Source organism: Lynx rufus, unplaced genomic scaffold, assembly GCF_022079265.1.
Source record: "Lynx rufus isolate CCGP_SWC_20201006 ecotype Redwood Valley unplaced genomic scaffold, mLynRuf1.p SCAF_1, whole genome shotgun sequence".
NCBI classification, from domain to species: domain Eukaryota; kingdom Metazoa; phylum Chordata; class Mammalia; order Carnivora; family Felidae; genus Lynx; species Lynx rufus.
Window position 1 is genome coordinate 205,094,306 of NW_025814823.1, and position 15,762 is coordinate 205,110,067.

The 15,762-nt window shown below is 42.6% G+C and overlaps 1 protein-coding gene across 1 annotated transcript in view; it reads right to left on the reverse strand.

The window, feature by feature from the left end:
• The window catches only part of GHR (growth hormone receptor), a 143,774-nt gene that overhangs the window by 14,180 nt on the left and 113,832 nt on the right, over positions 1-15,762 (reverse strand). Inside the window, exons 4-5 of the mRNA XM_047073776.1 lie at positions 10,350-10,522; positions 5,205-5,383 (exon numbers count right to left, since the gene is read on the reverse strand). Coding sequence (XP_046929732.1) covers positions 5,205-5,383; positions 10,350-10,522 — 352 coding nt within the window. The remainder of the gene's footprint in view (positions 1-5,204; positions 5,384-10,349; positions 10,523-15,762) is intronic.

Consider the following 15,762-nt stretch of genomic DNA (forward strand, 5'->3'; position numbering starts at 1 on the left):
AATTCCTGATATAAGCAGCAAACACTAGCTTCCAGCCTCCTCTCCACCTTACAAACCTCACTTTTTTTTTTTAATATTTTAATATTTATTTTTGAGAGAGAGAGAGATAAAGCACTAGCGGGGGGAGGGGGGACAAAAAGAGGGGGAAACACAGAATCCGAAGCAGGCTTCAGGCTCTGAGCTGTCAGCACAGAGCCCGACACGGGGCTTGAACCCACAGACCACCAGACCATGACCTGAGCCAAAGTCGGTCGCTTAACCGACTGAGCCACCCAGGCACTTCCAAACCTCACTTGTTTTATGGTTATGGCATTTGTGCTCATAACCAATTAGATGGTGTGTTTCTTTAGCAGAGGTCAATTTTTTTAAACATTTATTTATCTTGAGAGAGAGAAAGAGAGAGTGGGGGAGGGGCAGAGAGAGAGGGAGAGAGAGAGAATCCCAAGCAGGCTCCATGCTGTCAGCCTAGAGCCTGATGCGGGGCTCAATCCCATGAACCGTGATATCATAACCTGAGCAGAAAACAAGAGTCAGATGCTTAACTGACTGAGTCACCCACTCAGTCATGAAAACCCTTGGTGTTCATGACAACTCTGTCTGAGACCCTTGTAAAAAATACCATGAGTATATAACTTCACTTATAAAAGGTAAGTGAAGTAAAAGTTAACTGACCCCTTTGGACTATCTTATGAGATTGAGCAGAGATGCAATTAAAAGTGAAACAAAGCCAAGCTGGGATGCAGCCCTGAATGGTCAATTGACTGAGTCCCAAGCTCCCATGCACCTTCCTCAGGGTGTGAGTTTCATATCTGTGCATCAGCTGATACACAACTATATGCACTGGGCTTTCAGGGTTGAAACTATGATTCGTAAATCTAAGAATGCTAATGTTTGGATTCACACCTTTGCTTTTTCTAGATAGTCAACCTTTTTGTTTCAGGACTTCTTTATACTCCTAAAAATTACTGAGAATCCTAAAGGTTTTGGTTTACTTGGGTTATGCTTATTGCTATTTACTGTATTAGAAGTTGAAACTGAGAAATTTTAAAAATGGTATTAAATTGATTTTTATAAAAATTATACTTTGCAAGACAACAGAATTATAGTGAGAAGAATTACTTTGTTTTACATTTTTGCAAAATCTCTTTAATGGATTTCTTAATACAAGATGGTGGTATTTTTACATCCACTTCTATATATATATTTTTTCCAAACAAAAGGTCTCATGTATTACCAGCCAATCTACTGGTGCAGAAGCATAGTAACAGAGAAAAATCATTCCCCTGATAAAGCATGTCTATTGTTCAGGTAGTGGTGATGTTTACAGAGTAATAGGATAGGAACACATGACCTTCATGCAACATAAATATGTGTATCATCTCATGTGCAATCCCTTGTGAGAAGACGTGGTAAGGAACAGTGAACCGCACACACCATGATGGCGGAGAAAAGGAGCTACATCTGCTTCTGTATTACATTTGCATTAAATCTGAAGTCACCCACTTCAGATTGGGTGAATCTGGTTGAAGTACATGAATAAAATCTGGTCTCACACAGACATATAGTGAGGAAAAGGAGGGATATTTTAATAGCCTTTTCAGATAACATGGATATTCTTTTTAAAAGATTTTAAAGTAATCTGCATACCTAATGTGGGGCTTAAACTTACAACCCTGAGATCAAGAGTCGTCGATGGAGTCAGCCAGTCCATGTGGATTTTCTTCAACACTAATACCAAAACTCAACAAGTGGTAGTTTTTTTTTTAAGTTTCTAAGAAATGTTAATTTTGAAAAAGTGCCCATTGGCACATCTTAGCCTATGGTATTAAATATGATTGCCTGCAGAAAAATCAATACTGGGGATAGTTCAGAGTAATTGTGGCCTTCTGTTGGATAAAGAAAGTAGCAAAATATTCACTTACAGACATGTCTATGGATAGACATCTAAGAAATCTTGTTATTTAATAAAGAAATCTATGGATTTTGCAAAGATCACTCTGAGCCATGGAAAGTGATTTAGTGTGGGGGAAGGAGTGGGCAAAGAGTAATACACAGGAGCTGATAATAACACCAGTTCATGATATAACTTGAGCATGAATCAATAGGAATTGGTAATTATTTGGATATAAGGAATAAGATTAAGATACAGATAGATGTCAGAATAATATTCTGGTTTAAATTTGAACAACTTTATCGACATGTTGTCATTTACTGAGGGGGGAAATTGGGGAGATAGGAGGAAGTTTGAACATGCTGTTTTTTTGAGATGCCAATGAGGCATCCCAGTGGATATGTTCAGGAGGCATTTGGATGCAGAAGTGTGGAACACAGAAATGAGGTCCGGGCAGAACCAATGTGCTAAGTGCCCTCATGTGTTGACATTAATCTGGAACTTTCTATTTTTCAACTAGCTTCCACCAAATGGATTTTTTTTAAATACTCACAACCATCATGTGAAATAAAGTGAACATGACCAGTTTTATAGTACACTGAAATACTCCCAGCAATAAAAAGGAATGTTACACTCAGCAATATGAATGAATCTCATATGCATTACGAGGAGTGAAAGAAGCCAGAATCCAAAGGTTACTTATTATATCACTCCATTTGTATGACTTCCCGGAAAAGGCAAAACTACAGAGATGAGCAGATCAGTAGTTGCCAAGGATTAGGGTTTTGGGAGGATTTGACTTCAAAGGGACAGCATGAGGAAATTTTTTGAAGGTTATGATAAGTTGTTCTGTATCCTGATTCTGGTGGTAGCAACAAAGCTCTATGGATTTTTCAAAACTCACAGAATCATACAAGTAAAAAGTGGATTTTAATATGTGCATTTTTTGAGTTTTTATTAAAAGAATGTTAAGCGAGAGAGTGTTTTAGAATGATCACTCTGGCTCCAGTGTGAAGAATGGATGAGACGCATCAAATACCAGAGGCATAAGATCTGCTTGGGGGATGTTACATGAATGCAGTCAGATAGGACTGCAAGTAGGAAATAACACATGGTAATTCCTTAAAGGTTATTTGCAATGTGGAATCTGAAACTGTATCAATGAATCTTGCCTACCTTACTACATGAAAATACACCTTTCCATCTAGCACTTTGAATGGATCATCTCCCTATGCATGATTTTGGTTACATCATGTATTTGGCATTTGGAAAATACTCGTGCACTGAGTTATGCAAATTTTCTAAATGTTCACACATTTTATTATACAATATAAAAAATCACTTTGGCTAATATCACCATTGCATCAGGAAAATCTTCAAAGATTGGGAAAGCTACCAGGCTCACTGCTGCAGAGGCAAGTTTCCCAAAACTCTGATTTTCCTTTGAAGGTTCAAATATCATTGGTAACAACTATTGTCCATTGTTTTTCTTGAACTGATAAGCACACTTCATTCTTTTCCAAGAAACGTTTGCCAAATACTTGCCAACGCCGCTACGAGAAACCATCTATGGGGTTATCAGTTGTTCTTTCAAGCAAAAATGGCGTTCCACGTGAAAAGCAGCTGATCCGGCTGGCAACTTGGCTTTATTAAGACAACCGTGGGGGACTCAGTGTACAGCAGACATATGCTATGTGTCCTTGGCATGTGTCATCAAGAATATTAAAAAGCTATGTCATCAGGGGCGCTGGGGTGGCTCAATCGGTCGAGTATTAACTTTGGCTCAGGTCGTGATCTTGCGGTTCGTGAGTTCAAACCCTGCATTGGGCTCTGTGCTGACAGCTCTCTCTCTGCCGCCCCCCTGCTCGTACTCTGTCTCTCTTTCTCAAAAATAAATAAAATCTTAAAAAAATTTTTAAAAAAGCTATGTTGTCAAAGGTTGAGATTCAATAAAGTAAATAAAACATGCAGCTGCATCAAGGACATTGCTCAGTGAAGCTGGCTCTCGCTCTCATTGACTGTGAGCGCATGGTGACCCTGCCAGTGCGGTTTGCAATGACCACCTTGACTTTTCCTCAGGTGACAGTGGGTTTGCCGCCATTGCTTTTGTACCATTGCCGCAAATCTCAACATGGTGAAAAAAGGCGATAGCATTTTAGTATGAGTAGGAAAACAGTCTTGACCTTGTGGATTCCCTGCCAGGCTCTCAGGACCCCTCGGGGGTTCACAGTTCACACTCAGAGAAGTACGCAGTGCAGTGCCTCGTGTGGGGTAGTCCTTTCACTATCTGGCTGTGGAATAAATGTTTGACCGAAACCTGAATTTAGAAAGTCTTATTTGACTCTGCATCCAACCAGGGATTTTTGCACCAAGTTAGTGGAACAGACATCTAAATTAAAACGATTCTGGAAACTGTACCGCAAAGTCCAGTATTTAACTGTTCACAGCCGCTCCAAAATTAACTTTAATGACAAAATTGGCTTCTTTTTCAGCAGAACATGGAATGGACCGGCCTGGTGTCTCAAAATTTTGGGAGTGAATCTGTCAGGGCACTGGGCACGACCTGATGACTGGCCAGAATCCACTGGGCTTGGCCAGGGCTTGGCTATGGTTAGACTGATTTAGAATTAGTTATACAGGGAGCAGCAAGATAATCCTGTTTTTCTTCTTGTTGTGTGCCATGTGGAATTTATCTAAGTGCCCAGTTCCCATGAACTTGTCAAGGAGGTAAGGAGTTCAGAGGTCAACCACATCCTTGCTGCTTGCCTACACAAAAACTTCTCAGCTTGATTCTCCCCTGAGGTATGGAACAAAACATCCTCCTGAAACCTCTAGGGGACAAATTCCCTTCCTCTGTTTCCCTCCTGGAGTCACTTAAGCACTTAATTTAATGGGGGTCTTGTGAGCAGTAGCGACTAAGATCATGGGAGAATATTTAGCCATAGCTCACTATTGGCCTCGATCATAACTCTTCTCATGTTTAGCCACATCCCCAAAGACAGCTTAAGTGCTAGAGTACACGATTTTGTTCTAATGTTAAACTGGACACTGAGGATGACTGGGGAAATAGTTTTCCTTCCTTTCCATAGGCTTCTGTATAAGCTCCCTGTCAGCACCTGCTGTGGGACAGAATTCCAAGATGATATTTTACTGATCATATCCGTTTCCCTCAAATAAGAAAATATGGAGTATACAGCACGGGCATGTGGTATTAAGTCAAAAGGAAGTCCAATGATAAATGAGAGAGGTGTTGCTGAGATAAAAAGAAGAAAAGCCAAAGCATTTTTAAGTGTGATATGTAATGATATCTTACCGTTTTCCACTGGGACTCATTTACTTCTTTGTATTGCAGTTCATACTCCAGGACTATCCATCCCTTCTGAACGTCTGCATTGGGCGGTGGTTCCCACCTCACCTGGATATCTGCATGAATCCCTGTTAAACTGATGTTCAGTAGAGTCCAGTTGAGGCCAATGGGTGGATCTGGTTGCACTGTGCGTTTTGACAGAGAGTTAGTGCACAGAGAGACAGACAGGTACAGCTTGGTATTAATGGAGTGCTTTCTTCTGAAGAGACCAATTACTTCATGCATTTTTATTGTTTACGCTCCTAATTCTTCCAATATCCTTATTATACACTCATTTTATAAGAGGGTACCATTTTTTTTGACTTGAGTACGATCTGTTTTTAACTTTGAAGAAAACCCCTACAAAAAATTCCTTTTCAAGTCCACAACCTGACCTAAAACTTTTCTTGAGGATCTGCCATGTCTTACAATTCTTTTAGCCCCCAAAGAATTAATGCTTTGGGATTTTGGCAAAGGAATTCATTTTAACTCAAAACTGAAGGAACAGAGTCAGAAAGACCTACAGCATTTAAACATGTGGCTGTTTTGGAACCAGGGATCGAAAAATCTTTTTTATTCCAAATTGCTTATTACCTGAGCCAAGGATCTTATATTAACTTCTGTACAGCTACCAGAACAATCCTTCCAAACACAGCACAGGCTCCTTAGCTTGTTGTCCTCCAGTCACATGTCATGATTTTTTTTAGACATAAGAAGGATGGGCATTGCACTCTACTCTCAAATGGTGAGGAGTCAGGGTTTTCTGCCTTTTACTTAACTGCATGTGAACAATCTGAAACAGTGTTTTGCTTGGTTTCTATTGACATATTGTACATTCTCTGGTAAGTTGGCTGTATTCTGCTTATTAGGACCGCAAAGACCACAATTTCCCAAAGGTTGATGCAGAGAAATACGGATTCCAAAGCTAGGAACATATCTAAATTTACGTTCTAGATAGTTCCCAATAAATTGTTGCACTTCATGTCTCAGTAGAGGTTTTCAAAAATCACTTGCAGATACAGAGTAAAATGTACTTTCTTTTCTACTGTTTGTAGAAGGGTACCCAGAGTGCTGCAAAGTCTGGATCCCCAGAGTTGACCACAGATAAGCCTACAAATATATGCTCTGAGGAGCCATAATTGGCTATTAAAATCTGGTGGTCAAAAGGGGAAGCTCTTGCATTTAACCAGAGTTAAAACAGACTTCACTGTGAAGGAGCATGATAGTGCCCCCCCCTTCCCCCCCCACCCCGTAGAGTGGACACAACTTAAAAAATTAGGAAATCCAAATTTAATAATGAACACATTTCAGAAGTTAAATTGGAGGGATTTGCAACACAGCTGAGCCACAGTATGGCTACAATAATGACAGTAATGCTTCACTCTTCTGAATTTGTTGGGGACTGAGTAATTCTGAGAGCCGAAACTTAACACTTTAAGAGACCAAATGTTTTTTTATGGAAAAATTTCAACTTATTACTCATGTTTCATCTTAAAAACTCCCCTTTAAATAGAAGATATGGAACATGGTCTTTTTCTTTTCACTTTTTAAATGTTTATTTATTTATTGAGAGAGAGAGAGAGAGAGAGAGAGAGAATGAGTGGGGGAGGGGCAGAGAGAGAGAGAGAGAGAGACAGACAGACAGACAGACTCTGAAGCAGGCTCCAGGCTCTGAGCTGTCAGCACAGAGCCCAACATCGAGATCGAACTCAGTAACTGTGAGATCATGACCTGAGCCAAAGTCAGAGGCTTAACCTACCGAGCCACCCAGGCGCCCTGAACATGGTGTTTTTTGAGTGGACTCATATCACCGTTACAAGCATAATAATAACCTCTCCCTTTCCTCCGTACATACTGCCACATGCTGTACTTGACAGGTCCTCCAAGATGTTGGAAAAGCACCTGAGACTGAATACATCCCCAGGCAGCCCTGGTCCTCTCCCCAGAATATGCTCCCTCCCCTGTCACTTTCCCTCTCTCTGTTGCTGGTGCCTCCATTCCTCCAGTCGTTCAGGGTGAAGTTAGTGAGCTCTTCCGGGACTCATCCCTCTCTTACCACCCCCACAGTCTGTCAGTTGTACTTTGTCAGTTGTCACTTGTACTGACAAGACAGTCTCCGAGCCCAGCCACTGCCCACTGCTGCACCTCTCAACCCAGGCCTGCTGTTAGGGTTTTTTTTACCCATGTTGCTGCATTAGCCTCCTAAATGGTCTCCTCCTGTTGTTATTGTCCTCATTTTTTTAATTTACTTATTTTTGAGAGAGAGCGAGCGAGCAGGAGAGCAGAGAGAGAGAGGGAGAGAGAGAGAATCCCAACCAGGTTCCATGCAGTCAGCACAGAGCCTGACATGGGGCTCCATCTCACAAACTGTTCGCTCATTACCTGAGCTGAAATCAGGAGTCAGACGCTTAACTGACTAAGCCACCAAGGCACCCTGGTCTTGATCCTCCTTCAGGCTATTCTCAACACAGTCCTCAATACATTTGTCACAGTGGTTACTTTCACACTTGATTTAGAGCATATCACTCATATAAAACCCTCCACAGCCTTCCTATCCCACTCCAAGTGGAAGCCAAAGTCATTCGATGGCTTCAGGTATACTGGAGCTTTGCCTCTCAGCTCTCTCAGATGTGGCCTGTTCCAGGCCCCTCCTGGCTCACCCTGCGGCAGGTGCTCCCCAACCACGCTGTTCCTCAAGTGAGCAAAGGCAATCTCCCACCACAGGAGCTTTACCCTAGCTGTGCCCTCTTGTTGACGTGATCTTTACCTCAGATGGATACAATGTTCTCTCATTTTTTTTCTCTCCCAGCAAAGCCAGCTCTGATAACTCTATTAAAATTGCAACCTCTCCTGCATGCCTCTTCTCCTTCCCTATGTTAGTTTTCTTCATAGCCTTGTCTCTCTCCACCCCTATTGGGATAAGATCCCACGAGGGCAGACGTTTTCTTCTCCTGGCACCTAGAGATGTACTTGGCCCGAGGAAAAGACTCAATCGAAATTTGCTGAATGAATGAATAACAAATGTCTAATAATACAGTGCTTTAAATCCAAAGACAAGCCCTGTAAGGTAGTAGAATACTCTCGTAATACATGAGGACGCTGAGGCCCATGGTTGTCATCTTCAGATCTATCAGGCTTACCTTGTTCCTTGCTGTCTCCCCCTCTCAGCTCCCTCCCTCCCTGCTATGGTTGTAACATCTGTCATCATCTTTTGTCTTGGTTATCACAAAGCCTTCTAACCTCTATCTTTGCTCCGTGCTACTCCAATCTACTCTCTCCACTGCAGGACGGATTTTCCTGAGACATTAGTAATGCGACCGTACAACTTTGAGATTAGGAACATGGACTCTGGAGTTACGCTGCATAGGTTCAAATCTCAGCTCTGCCTACTAGCTGTTTGACCTTGAGTTAGCCTTTAAATGCTCCGAGCCTCAGTTTCATCATCTGTAAAATGGGGATTATAATAGAATCTATCTCACATGGTTATTATACCCGACCCATAGGTAAGGGCTTTGTAAGTGTTAGTTAGCTATTACTATCTCCACGTCATTTTCCTTCTTAAATACCTTTAAATGCACCTCTTGGCAGTAAGATATAGTCTTATCTTACTGGATACACTTATGATTTCACATAGGAACACTTACGATTTCTCTTGGCTGATCAGTCAGGCCTGCCTAACCGAGGCAGTTAGGTCTCCTGAGTCCTTCAACATTCTGTGCTGTTTGTCACTTCCGGAACTTAGTAGTTGTTGGAAGACACAGGCCAGCCTGTATACTTGGCAGCTCCCACTGATGCTTTCAGAAGGAAGTGAACTGCCACAATTTCTGGGCACCCCTTTCTCATCCCCCAGGCCCAGTCAATCATCTGTATCTTTGGCCACTACCTCAGCTTACTACGTATTACACACACCTTGAGTCCAGCACCTAAGACACGGTACTGCGGTTATTTAACACATTGGACTCCCCTACTTGACCATATCTTACTCATTCTGTAGCCGCCATACCCAGCACAGTGCTCAGGGCATGGCAGGCCCTCAGTGAAGGCCAGTCACAGAAATGAGTGGGGCTAGCTATTGGCAGGGTCAGGATTAGAACATGGGTCTTGACCCGATATTCTTATTACTACCTATTCAGCCATTCAAAAGCTACATCTATTGATATTGGGGCATACACTGAATAGTCTCTCCAAGTTAAGCAGTCGGGTTCTCTTTTCTGCTTGTTCTTCTCCCTGACAGGCTATCAGATTTACTTGTTTCTGCCTGCAGCTTCTAGCCACATTCGCTCAGCCTCTTCTAGTCTGCTGATGCCTGGGAAACCACACACAAGCTTGTAAGAACAGCACGTCTCAGAGGAACTTCAAGGAACTTCTATCTATAACAAATGAGCCTTTGTGGATAGAGTCTGAGGCACCAATGTCATCTACTCAAAGTCCTTCTTTGGTTCTCTATATTTTGCTGTTTACACTATTCTAGTATAAACATAAAAATTCCAATTACAGTTGTCTGTTTTGTTTTGTTTCATTTCCCCTTGTGTCTGCATGATGGGCAAGGGATAATCTGTCTAGATCTTTCATTTAGTTCACTGAGCTGATTATCTCCAATGTTTGTCTTGAGGTCTTATAAACATGTTTTTAAACCGATTTGGGGTTATTTTGTAACTATAAAGTTCCAGAATTATTATGCCTTGTGATAAAGAAAATCTAGGCTTTGGTTATAGCAATGATAGGGATCAAAGGTCAACATATGTCAGATCTGAATATAATAATCATATTGAATAATTAGGAATGAAGGAATCGTGGGAGTACGCTGAGTTTGTCTCTTGTGGTGGCACCCAAGAACACAATTCAGCTTTCAAGATCTCCTCAAGGAAAAGACTCTGGAAGGCTCCCATTCTTTTCTCGACAACATTTACTGCCATTTATGTTAGAGCCGACTTAAGTCCCCCGTGCCTTCTCTCTCTTGTTCGCTGGCTGATCTCATGCCCTATAGAGCAGACTTCCATTCACCTAGATTACAATGACCAAGGCTTCCTACTTGAACACACTTGGACACTGAGGCTTCCCTGCTTACTTAATCTAAAGCCATGTCAAATAAAACACAAACCTGTGATTTACCTATTTCCTCAACAGAGAAACACTTTTGATCCACTGTACCACCATTGCTGGTTAGCTTGATACAGTAGGGTATCCAAATGGAGGTATAAGATGAATTAAAGTAACAGCTGTTTTCTCCAGCAGAGACATAATCGGGGCATTCTTTCCATTCTTGAGTCCACTCTTGAGTGCTCCTGAAATGGAGGGTAAAAGAGCATGAATTGTTCCAAGCATCATGCCATAGTTTAAGTCAAAGCGAAGAGCCTGACAGTCAGATTCAATAAACTGGAACACAAATATTTTACAAGCAAGTATTTTAGCAGCACCATTTCCAAGAAGTACCCCATCTGTGGACATCATCCATAGTGTCTGCAGACCGAGAGGAGGCCATTTGGGACATGGACTATAGCAAAAGCATCTGTTCGTTAACTGCATACGAAGTGCCAGCTCCTAGATTAAGTCATCTGTGGTTAGGTACTTTATTGTCCACATTTTACAGATGAGGGTTCTGAGGCTTAAGGAGGTCTAAAATGTTCCTTTATTAAAACACTCCAGAGGGTCATCTCCCAAACTGTAAAGATTCCCAAAATACAATGGCTCTTTGGACTGGGTGTTTCCTCAGCTCATGGTGGAACATACTAGGGAGGCATGTTCTCCAGGAGGAGGGACACTGAGAATTGGGTTGCTTTGAGGTGGAAAATTACCACACTACTCGGAATCACTATCATCTTCCCAAGGCTGTCTTATGCTTGGGCGAGTTATCCTGATGTCTTGAACTCGTTCCCATACTCCTGGTTTTTTCCTTAAGTGTATGAAGAGCCTTGGGAACACTGTAAACATGCTAGACATCCAGGTGACATTTATGAAGCATGGGAATCCCAGCCTTTTTCTCCCCACCTGTAAACGAGACAAAAGGCCATGAACCCAGAAGTTAAAAAAATTTTTCCAAGCCTAGAAAGCAATTTTTTTTCTATTTTGTAATTAGAGTGGATGTTTACTTATAATATAAAAAATGGAAACAAAATGGGCTCCACTGAATCCATGTGTTTGCCTATCTGTTCCTTTTTGTACTTTCTCTAAGAAAACAAATTCATATTTTCCTATATCTTGGATCTGATAAAAACACACAAACACAACAAATCATGGAGGAAAGATGGCCACATGGAGGATACCGAAGGAATCAGAGAAGCCACATCTCTGTAATTACACTCTGCCATACATTTATTCACTTCCGTCCTACTCTACAGAAAGCATCATTTACCCAGATGACCTAAAACACTGGCAGGGTGTGTGAGCTGGATGGAAAAGAGATGCTGGGAAGTTCACTGTGGAAGGAAGCAGAGGTTTGGGAAAGGAAATTCCCTGGTCAGCTGCCATGGGGACCTGAACAAAAATGCAGAGCAACCAAGGATTGCCCAGACTCAAGTCCACCACGGCAAGAACAGAGCAAACATGTGCTAGGATGTGACACAGCTCTCCAGAGTCCCATCCCTCTGGCTGACTGAATGAATGAGTTCAGCAAGCCATCTTTGGGGGGCCTACTATACAAGTACTACAGAAGCATTACATCTGGCACTAGCACTGTGTGGATACAATGGTGAATAAGATTTCATTCCTACCTTCAGGCTAGAAGAAGACGCAGAAATTACACCTGAGTACTTTTTATTTTTTTCTGTCTCCTGTATTCATTGCATTCATATTTAATAAGCACTGATTATATATCAAATACTGTGCTGGACATTAAGGGGATGCACGTGTGTCTAAGGAATGACTCCTGCCTCAGAGGGATGACTAAAAAGCTGTATTACAAAGCATCATGAGTTTGTGCTCACAAATAGTGCTAAAAGTTCAGAAGAAGGAATGATTGCTCTGTTCATGGAAGGCTTCAAGGTGGAGGTGGTGTTTCCAGCAAATACATGGCAACAGGGAAAGGAAGGAGGGAACAGAGTAGACAAAGGCATTGAGGTATGCAAGTATGGGCACGAGTGTGGTGAGGGAAATAGGAGACAATGGAATAAATGGGACAACTTTTCTTAAACTAGAATTGCTACTTGGGTGGAGTAATTCATTATTTGCTTATTATTCATGAGGTATCAGCTGAGAAAAAGGCTTGTAAGTCAAGGAGACATAAAGCCAGGGAGTCTGTGATTGAATGAGAAGAAGGTGGGAATGACCTTGTATAGGCTGAGGTGCTTGGGGCTGGTAGGCCAGACAGTGGGGGGTCTGTGAGACTCCTTCCCAGGGAGGGGTGCTGGGTAGCAGCGAGCGACAAGGCTGTGGGGAAGGCAGGGACCGGAAGGAAGGGACGAGGGAGATAACACACACTTCCTTCTTTACAGCTGTTTCTCAGGCTGGTCTATTGGCACTAGGGGGAAACTTGTGCAGTATGAGGGGGTCCTTGAGACAGGTGCTCATCAGCTGTTGGAAAGAACTTGGGATTAACATGGCCAGTGAATTGTTTCTTAAACTCTGGTTGAGATTCTCAAAAGTTGCATACCCTTGGATGAGAGGGAGATCCATCCCTGATGGGAAGTGTGAGTGGTGTGTGTATACATGCATGTACGTGTGTGTATGTGTATGTGTGTGTACGTGTGTATATGTATGTATGTGCATGTATACATTTGTGTGTATATGTGGACATGTGTGCGTGCGTGTGTGTGTGTTAAGAATAATAGGAAAAGGATTTAAAACGTTAGGGCTAGGTGGGTCATTGACATATAGTATGGTTTATTTTATCTTGACTGTCAAGCTAAATAAAAGTGTATTCGGGAGAATGGTTTAGCAAGATTGTCCAGAGAAATGAGCCTCTTATTTAATAGCATAGATACAAAATGTATTTAGCATAGTTGATAGTATAAAAGTTAGCATTAAAATGTAAAGATGTAGAACAGTGCCTGGCAGGTCTGGACTGTAATAGGGAGTTTAGCTCTGTGTGTTTTACGGTTTCTCAACTTGTGACATCCCCATGGGGATGGGGACTGTATGAAAAATCTTGTTTAGATTATTCCAAATCCATGAGTTCCACAGAGCAAACAACTTAAGCACTTATCTTAAGCACGATGGGTTGAGAACAGTTAGTTCAAAACATGACTCCCAATGCCCTCCCCATCTTTAACCAAAGTTGAACTTTATTTTAAATAAATATTTAAAACTTCTTTTTAAACTCTTAAATTTAGACAGAAAAAACCCCCAAGAAACAAATGGACTCACAAAACAGAGACTCTGTTGCCTGCTTTCCCCGGTTGAATTTGTATGCAGGCAAGCAAAGCCATATGGAAACTACTCTCCCTTTGTCATGCCGCTAAGAGTTAAGTGCACTACGTTTGTTCCTAGTCTATCTTGTGAAATAGAAGGAAAGCTGTACAATGGGACAGACCATCAGTAAAAATCAGAATAAAGAGCAGAAGAAATGCTTTCTATCCAAATGCTGTTCCATCTAGCAACTGGAAGAAAAATCCTAAAAGTAAAACATCACTTATGTTCCAAGGACGACTATTTTCATTACATACAGATCATGTGTTTCAGGCTTAAAATTCAACATTTTCATTGGGAAAAAAAAAAGTAATAGTGCCCTTTCTCCCTTCTAATCTCCCCTACAACCTTGCATGGAAGATCAACTTCCCTTTAAAAGGCTAGGATATATATATATATTGTAAGCATTTGTATTGAAAATGTCCCATGGGGCGCCTGGGTGGCTCAGTCGGTTGAGCATCCGACTTCGGCTCAAGTCATGATCTCGTGGTCTGTGAGTTCGAGCCCCACGTCAGGCTCTGTGCTCACAGCTCAGAGCCTGGAGCCTGTTTCAGATTCTGTGTCTCCCTCTCTCTCTGACCCTCCACCGTTCATGCTCTGTCTCTCTCTGTCTCAAAAATAAATAAACGTTAAAAAAAAATTAAAAAAAAATGTCCCAAATTTCTAAATGAAACTTACTGATAAAAACTGAAAAAAAAAAAAAAAAGGCTAGGATAATTGGTTGAGGGGAGTGAGCACGGGGGAGGGCAGAGGCGTGGGATACAGCCTCAGGGACTGAGCCTTCCCACATCCGCCCACTTTCTTCAAAACTAAGGCGTCTGCAGGCAAGGAGCTGAGAGCACAGCAACTCTGACAGGTTTCCCTGGAGCCTCCTGTTGGGGTGCCTGTGGTTTGCATTCAGGTGGGGTCCTCTCCCAGCTCGGAGATGAGACCTGGCACCACCTCCATCCCAGGGGGGCAGAGACCACTCCGCATCAGCTGCCCCTCCCTCCAGCTCACCTGGCTGGGAGCAGGGCCAGCCAAGCGTGTGGCTGCCTCTGGGCCCATCCTGTCGACGGCCTGACATGTTTAGGCTCCTCTGTGCTTTAGTTACCAAGGCCAGGCTGGTAAGCGGAAAGCCCAGTGGCCCGGGCCCCTTCTGTGCCCCTCCCTGTCCCCTCTGCTTCAGTTCTGGATGACATCCTGTCACAGTGTTGTATGTCAGGGAAGAGGGGTCATGGTTCTATACTTCCAGAAGTTGCCTGGGAACTGAATTCTAAGAAACAACGACAAGGGTCAGAAAGTGCATTTGTAGAGTCCTCTCTGTGCAAGGGGGCCAATGGGAAGTGTAACACATTTGTGTACTAGATGCTGTGGTCTGGGCCTGACACTCCAGGCCCTTTGATTCTGCCCTTCCTAGATAAACCGGGTGGGGGCTTATGCTATTTTGGCTAAATCTTCAAAATAATTACAATTTTGTAGAGAAAACAGAAAATACTGGTTTTGCAAGTTTAGGTTGGCTCTGATCACGAGGTTGAAGATGTGACAATTTTTTTCCCCTGGGATCCCAAACTCCATAGGGCAACAGTTAACGACATCCTTCCGAATATGTTCTGGTTTCCCTGCCACCAGGTCACACTTTCCGTGGCATCTCTGTTAGCACAGAGCCAGGGTTTGGAACCGGGGTGCTGAGAGGCCGAGGGTGGGCAGAGGAGGCCTGGAGGCAAAGGTCTGTGACCCTGACAGAAGAGGGTAAGGAACAGATACATATTTGTGAGGGCTTTCTACCTTTCGGGTTATCTTTTTGCTCACGTTCAGATTTGGAGACTATTGGGGTGGTAATAACCCGTTTTCATAAAATGGGCCCGACTCTGCTATTTCTTTATCCCGTTTAGCTCATTGTACCTGCACAAATAACTTGTTTTGTTTCCACTGAGTTGGCTCTCTGTTGCTGAGGCAAAAACAGAAGAACTGTACCTCCAAAATCTCTCTTCACTCAACAGTCAATTCAACAGGCATTCAAGAGAGTTACCAAACATATACGCTTCCTGTCTGACTGTATTCACACAATCCAGCTTAGCCTCTTGGCCCCTACCTCTCTGTAGGGTCAGCCATAACAGAGAAAAAGTGCATTTGGTGCCCAACCTTGTCACCTCCGTGGGTACATCCAGGAGACTGCTCTCACACCCGGGAAGTGGGGAAG